The sequence below is a fragment of the Apis dorsata genome, unplaced genomic scaffold (genome assembly GCF_000469605.1).
Source record: "Apis dorsata unplaced genomic scaffold, Apis dorsata 1.3 scaffold_67, whole genome shotgun sequence".
In the NCBI taxonomy this organism is placed as follows: domain Eukaryota; kingdom Metazoa; phylum Arthropoda; class Insecta; order Hymenoptera; family Apidae; genus Apis; species Apis dorsata.
Genome location: NW_006263365.1, coordinates 1 through 7,875, shown reverse-complemented (window position 1 = coordinate 7,875; position 7,875 = coordinate 1). Strand labels below are relative to the sequence as shown.

Sequence of the window (7,875 nt, the reverse complement as noted above, 5' to 3'; positions counted from 1 at the left end):
TTTTTTTTTTTCTCGATTTCACTAATATTTTCAATCGCTTGTAAAGCAAAAATAATACTATCTTCAAGTTCAAGCTTTTTATAATCTTAAAAACTATATGGAACGATCAATTGATATTGCTTTCGACCGAGCTTTCAATGATTTCACGAACAGAATATTTCACCGAGTTAAATCAAATCTGTCAACATCAACTCTAAGCGTCAAATTATCTGTTTACAATGATGAACAAATAATCAAATATTTATTCATCAGTTATGCGTGATACGGAATATAAACCTGTGAAATTTTAAATACGAAATCGTATAAACAGAGTTCATTTGACAGATCTGTGTGAAATCAAAATCACTGCGACGCATGATGATATCCATTCATTGATAGCGTTGCACGAATTTTCTTTTTGCATATAATTACGAAGGATGTATCACAGCACGAAACACATAAAATATGCGCACATGCACGAATCTCTGCGCAAACGTATGAAGCAAACAGGTGCATGGTAAAAACTATGTTATATGGAGGATGGTTACGTTGTTTGGAACTTAATCTATCATAGAAAATTGTCTATTCCGTCTTTCCTTTTTTTTTAACCTTTTCAAATGAATAAAATCATTCTTGATTTCCTGTACCTCTATCTCATTTCTTCCTTTTTTTCCATTTCTTTTTTTTTTTTTGTACACGTACAAACACATATATCGTATACACAAAAATGCACGTACTTTTATTTATCTCTTTTACATACAATTTATTTGCACGAGTATCGTTTTATTTTTAGTTCTAATAATCTTTCTCTACACAGAATCATTTTGGTACAGAGCATGTTGTATTTTCTTTTCTTTCTGCACTTATTTTCTTTTATTCTCGGGTTTATTTCTGTTTTGGTAAAGTCTAAATGTGGAAGTTGCTAAATATCTATACTATAGTAATGTTCCCCTTAATGCTCTGCAATTATTGTAAGGTAATATCTCTCTTTAAAGAAAAATATAAGTTGTTTTCTTTTTTCAATGAACAATATTAATTGATTGAAAGATTAAAATTCTATATTTTAAAAAATAGATCATTCAAAAACAATTATTCCTAGCTTGATAGAACAATTTAAATTTTAAATTTTATTTTTTTAAATTTCTAAATAAGAGTACTTATTAATTATCTTCTGAAGATTTTTGTGCATAAAAGAAATATATTTTCTCACAGATACTACTATATATGTAATTATCACATGTTGTTTCTTCTTTCAAATGATTTCACTTTTAATAACGAAAATATTTAAAAAATCAACAATTTCGTTTGATCTTTTCGATAAATTTACATTTTTTTACATTTACGTAATTTATTCAAATAAAAAAAAAGAACATTACAAAATTATATAATATCATAATCAACAAAATGAGTAACTGTCCACAAGACTTGTGTTATTTATCTTTATTTTATACTTTTGTTTTTGTTAAAGCACACTTTTTATTTAAAATTGTAATATATATAAATTATAATTTATTCTCGCATTATTAATCTTCGATGATAACAACGATGAACAACGCAAACATAAATCACACATATTCTCACATATTTTCTCAAATAACTGAATTCTGAAAAAAAAATTTTGAAAATTGACATATGATAATCAAAATTTATAAAAGCACAAAAATCTTGAGATTAACAAATGCTTCGATGATAAATAACGATGCCGAGAAATTTCGAGAAGAACGATCACGGGAACTATGTTTCGCGATAACAGTAAAGAAATTCCATTAACCTGAAAAAACCTCACTTTTCCAGAAGACAACAATCTGTATTTTGAATCGCACGGTTACGGGAAAAAATGAACGGACGGGAATGAAAACTTGTTCGTTCGAGGAATCTCGTTGAATCGTAAACTCGAGTTAGGAGGCAACAAAATGGGACAAGAAATTTTCAAGGCGAAAATATCATAAAAATCGAGACACAGAGATCACGAGGGGAAATGTTCAGGAAAAAGCCGATCTAATGCGTAACTAATAAGTTCCAAACAACAGAAACGATTGTTCAACTAGTGCTGTTTCACGCGAGATAAATCGTGTTAAGCGTGTTTGGTGCTGAAGTGAACCATCCATCAATCGGCGACGATTCTCTTATAATATTGTACATATTTTTTCAATATCGACCCTCCTACGATTTTTAAACAATTCGACAGGCGAAACGGACGAGCAGCTAGTTACGTCTTCCAATCAGGATATGGGCTCCGCGGCGGGAAACGTTTTCACATCGTCATCGATATTGTGGTATCTTCCGCTCAATTTGATGACCTTATTCATCGCTAAGATTGTTGCCACTACGTAAAAAAAGAAATGAATTAGTTGTTGAAGATCGAAGGTCCGATAGAAAATATTTGAACGGACAATTAAAACGAAAGGAAAGTGTGACCTCAAAGTGTATCGTAGACGAAGGAAAACAGTGCCAAAAAAAAATGGCAATGTGCTAATCGACGCTCACGAATCGTGGATAGTAACTTTTTTTTTTTTTCAATATCGATGAACAAGTTAACGATTTGAGATTTTGTTCATTGTTACTTTTAATCTCTCATGAAACAATCATTCCAATTGAAGCAAATTAGGCATTTAGTTTGATAACAAATATTTGCTTCATCCTAGTTATTAAGTATTCTCTGCAGCATGTTTTATAAGATGTGATTTTTACTTAACGATATTATGTTTCGTTGTTAATCGAATCGATTCAAAATATCTTAAGAGACATGCTGTATATATGTAAATTAAAAACAAGAACGTGTAAAATATGTTTATACATAATATTTTATGTCGCATGCAATATTGTGTCATCATACCTTTTACACTGCCTATTTATTCTTTATTCGTATATTGTGATTTGTATAAACATTAATGTTGAAGGCACTTATTTTATGTATCTATGCAGGACATATACTAGGTTTAAAACAGAACTGAAATATGCTGTAACATGACATAGCAAATAAAAATAACAGTCAATTGATTCATTGACTGATAATATTATGAATATTATAGAGTTTTCATTATTTCCTGCAAAAATGTAAATACTTCTCAGATTGTAAGGAAACAAGAAATTATGAAAATATTTTAAAATCTTAAATCATAAGTTAATAAATAATTGATTTAAAAATTAAAAATCAATGAAAACATCTATAGTATTCATGATAATGATTACATCAAAAAAATATTTATCTTCCATACAAGTGCCTTAAAATGTTTTGAAAATACATATTGTAGTTAAATGCAGCTTTCTCTTATAATTTTTTATTATTTGTTGTTATTATTGTTTATTAATTAACAACGATTATTATAATAATTTTCTTTTTTTTCATTTATGTGACACTTTTTCTTTTAAACAATTTTCTATTTCATTTTTATTTCATTATATAATAGAATTGTAATAAATAATGTTGATAATAGTTACATTCATTCCTGACTATATTATAAAATGTGAGATTTAATATTACATGTAAAAAAAAAAATTTATTATTTTAAAAATAATAATTGTTCATATAGTAGAACTTCAATTAATCATAATCAAATTTTGGGCACAAACAATTCGAAGAAATCCAAGGAAATAATTAAAAATGCATTTTTTATACAAATTGCTTTTTTTTAGAATTCATTTTTACGTTTTACGTTTTGAATATTTATAATTAAATATATATTAATTATAATGATTGTATAATAATTATCGATTAATTTAAAAAAAAAACAAAAAAAAATCCAATAGAAGAAATAATTTTAAAAACAGAAATTTGAAAATTGGAAAGATACAAAATTGATATCAAAATACATAGAGTAAAATTCTCGAAAATTATTATCGAAAATTATTTTTTGTTTTAAATTTATTTTGTTTCAAATTAATTTTTTTAAACAAAAATTACATTAAGAATGAAAATTATTATCGAAGTAATAATCACTCTCAATGCAAAATCTTTTAAAAATAATTTTCGATAATAACTTTTTTTTTACTTTTAAATGTACTCGTAAACAAAGAGAAGATGTCGGATAATCGAGATTCTGCTTAATCGAGGTTCTACTATATTATGTTTTAAAACCAAAATTATATAAAAAGCAACAACATATAGTATGTATACATTCACTATAAAATGTATGTATACTATGTATTGTAAATATTTTTTTAGCACATATGTATAATATTTTCTATATAATATTATATTATTTTATATAATATATAATATTTTATATTCTATATTCTTTAAATGTTTAACTTAAAAATTGAATAAAATCAATTGAAAAAAATATTGCAATAAAAATATATAGAATATTTACAATACATAATGTATATATATTTTTATAGTAATATTAATGACATTACAATGTTTCTTTACATTCTAAGAAATGTTTTTAGAATTTTGTTATAAATAAATAAGTACTTAAGAATGTACCTAGGATTTAAGAATTAAAGCACAAAAAAGCCTTGTACAGTTTTTTAATACTTGTTATAAATTTATAATAAAAAATAAATTTTTTTTTTAAATATACATATGAAAATTTTATATTGTGATAATAATTGAAGAATAATTCTAATTTGTAAATTATATAATACAGAAATATAACATACATAATATAATGTAATGTACAAGGCCTTTGTTTGTGTTAAATCTTTTGTCAGGGCATTAAAATGATTCATATTGAAACTTGCCATTGTGCTACGTCCTGACATTGTACAGTATATCAATAAAAAATCATACATTCGTTTTAACTAACGCTTATTTTAAGAATTAAGCAAATATCTAATTATTATTGAATTATTTTTATTAGTTAATATTTTACAAATAGACATTTTAATAAAAAAATATATAAAATTATTTATATAAAATATTTATTTTAATAAATTTTATTAAGATCTTTCCTTCCTTTCAATTTTAATTAAATTTTTATCTAGTGAGATTTTATATCTTAAAAGTTTAGAATATTTTTTAAGAAGCTTTTTCCAAAACTGTGTGACATCAGATATTTTTAAATTATTCCATATGAAATCTCTCCCATGATTTGCAATTTTTTTTGAAATGTCATCATTATCTATAGCAAATTGTATTATTTCTCTGCAAATATAAAAATATATGAAAATAACTTTTTATAAAAAAACATTATTAAATAATACAACAATACAAAACTATAATAAATTACTCTAATACTGTTTGATTAGCATCTTTAGACACAGGTATATAGTGTATCCAAGGAATCATTGCATTATAATAAAATTCACTCCATTCATCTCCAACATGGAATACCAAAGAACGACATAAAAATAAATGTTTATGTCTGAACGATGCTGCAACACCACGATAATTGAATAAGTATTTGTATTTACAATGTGCTTCTAAAGGAACTTCAGAAGCTGGAGGTGCATATAATGTATCCTATAAACATATAACATACAAAATTATCCTGCATATATAATGACACAAAAGAATAAACCAAATATTAAATAAATAATTAAAAATTACTTCATTAGACTTCCAGGCTTGATTTTTTGTATATTGAGCATCTACTAAATTTGGCTTCTTACGACTTAATAATACTAAATTATCACGCTCTGAACTTGTTCTAGAACCTCGAAAAAATACTTTATTTTCCTTTTTCTCCCACAATGTGTTATTACTAGCTTTATCTAAAGATATACAATGTTCATCCCATCTTCCAAGACCACGAGGATACAAAGAAATTGCAGGCCCACCTTCCCAAAATGCCCATGCTGGATATGTAATATCATAATATTGCGAAGTCTACAAAAAATAATGATATATGATTATTGATAAATTGTATCAATTTATAAAATAACGATTCTAAACTAAAGTTTTAAAAAAGAAATTTTAACAATTATATTTACCTTGCTAAATGAAAAAATAGGTAATGGATCTCCAAAATGTTTACTTGATTGAGGATAATCTCTTACATTTATAACTAAGTCCATATCTGTTAATCCAGGAGCAAGTTTTAAAAGAAAATATTCTATTCCAGCACATCTTGAAGGAAACATACAATCTCTTTGTCTATATAATTTTCCTTGTATTATTTGATAAAAAGTTCCTCTATAAAATTTTTAAAGAAAAATTTCTTATAAAATAGAAAACTATTATATTTATTAATATTTTATTATCATACCTAATTTTTGCAGTATCTATTAAATCCTTATTTATACCTTTTTCCTTGAAAGGTTTTAGATCATTTATAATAACATCTTTGAAACAACTATTGTTAATATTATTACAAATTCTATAATGTTTTTCTGCTTCTTCAATTGCTTTATAATATTTACTATATTGTTTATTTAAGTCTACTAAAAGAAAAAATATATGAAAATTATTAAATAAGAATCATTAAACATTCTGTTCATGATTACCTTTATAAATATTAACTTTTTTTTTCTCAACACAATCTTCTGTGTTACCAATAGTACAATATTGTTCTTCACAATTATCTATGCAAAAAACAGTTAATAAAAAAATAAAACTTAATCTTAGTATATACATTATAAAAAAACAACATGACAATTTTTGAATAAAGTATAAACAATATTATTGCCTAAAAGCACAGATGAAGTAAAGAATAGATCTAACATACAATGCATTTTTTGTCCCATATCTTGGGAACTAGAAATTCCAATATCATTTTATTGTCATTTTCAACATTACCGATTTGATTTAGAATATGATTGCAACGTTAGTTAGTAAATAGCAAGATAATAGCAGAATACGAGAAAAAGAATAAACGTGACATCTTACGGAACTTTGTGCAATATATTCTGAAATACCGACTTCAAAAAAGATTATGATACTCCTTACGCCATCTAGTATGACACAAAATAAATAAATACATAAAACTAAATTATTAAAAAAATAGAAATCTATCTGCAAATTTCATACTTTTATGAATTAAAACAAAAACATTAGTAATTTTCCTAATATAATTTTTAATTTATAAAAAATTATAATCGCGTACGCAGCCAATTAGCTCATATTATTTCTTATAAAATATATAATTAAATCATTGATATTACAATGACATGATTATATATTGTATATTAAATAATAATGATTTCCCAGGTCTCACCACTTGGAGGTTGCTGCGAATTGGAGACCCACCCTGACCACGACGTCCCATCCACCCTCCAATATCACAAAAAATTTATTTATTCACAAATAAATTCTCCTTTCAAAACATGTTTGCAAAACGTTCAAATTTTTTATCGTTATGCAAAGCGAGCAATAAAAGGAGCAATAAAAAAAACCGACGCGGAAGACTAAACCTGAAAATGAAATTCAAATCAAGAGACTTTCTATCAATATTTTACATTTCCATCGACATGAAAATGAAAAATGATTGATAGTAAAAAGCGTGGATAGCAAAAAAAAAAAAAAGAAAAAAATAAGCCAAATAAGCTTCCCAAAAAATACTACATCATTTTACTACAAGCAAATTACTACCCACCTACTTATCTATAATATCTACTTTTCTACAATATACTATTTTATTTAATACAGAAGTATCTTGATTGTACATGTACATATTAATTTTTTAAACGTTTTCTTTAATCAATATCATACAAAATTCTTTTTCCCTGTAAAAAAATCCTGAAAAAAACTTAAATTAAAAATATAACATTAACATTTTACTTATTTTAAACACTCTTTTCCCTACCTATATAAAAATTAAACATTTTTCCTTTGTAATTTTACCTATTGAAAATCTAACAAATTCTCTTCAAAAATCATATCTATATTCACATTAACGATACACAGTTTTCAAAAAATTTGATACCACATAAACCACATGTGGCGAGAGGAATATGTAAATTAGGATACATCAATGATGGCTAGTGAACAAAGTCATAGTGGCTATCAAGTAT

General features: G+C 25.1%; 2 protein-coding genes across 9 annotated transcripts in view; one reads left to right on the top strand and one right to left on the bottom strand.

Moving 5' to 3' along the window:
- LOC102671973 (matrix metalloproteinase-14) overlaps nt 1-2,441 on the top strand; it is a 45,817-nt gene extending 43,376 nt beyond the window's left edge. For 3 of the 7 annotated variants that reach the window (XM_006609947.2, XM_006609950.2, XM_031515346.1), the window contains one exon: nt 2,168-2,441. In XM_006609947.2, coding sequence (XP_006610010.1) covers nt 2,168-2,313 — 146 coding nt within the window. In that variant the 3' untranslated portion in view covers nt 2,314-2,441. Of the gene's footprint in view, nt 1-1,773 lie in introns of all 7 variants that reach the window. The other 4 variants (XM_006609949.2, XM_006609952.2, XM_006609948.2 and 1 more) reach the window with 2 other exon arrangements.
- A 2,107-nt stretch (nt 2,442-4,548) lies between these two features.
- LOC102671739 (O-glucosyltransferase rumi homolog) lies at nt 4,549-6,909 on the bottom strand. Of its 2 annotated transcripts, XM_006609946.2 has the most exons (7): nt 6,368-6,909; nt 6,132-6,301; nt 5,857-6,058; nt 5,474-5,752; nt 5,338-5,386; nt 5,154-5,256; nt 4,549-5,068 (listed from the first exon to the last, which is right to left on the bottom strand). In XM_006609946.2, exons 1-7 carry the CDS (start codon nt 6,497-6,499, stop codon nt 4,864-4,866), a joined length of 1,140 nt encoding a protein of 379 aa, XP_006610009.1. In that variant the 5' UTR covers nt 6,500-6,909; the 3' UTR covers nt 4,549-4,863. The 2 variants fall into 2 exon arrangements, with proteins under 2 accessions (XP_006610009.1, XP_031371212.1); XM_031515352.1 differs by having other exon boundaries at nt 5,154-5,386; nt 6,132-6,303; nt 6,370-6,907.
- Nucleotides 6,910-7,875: the final 966 nt, after the last annotated feature.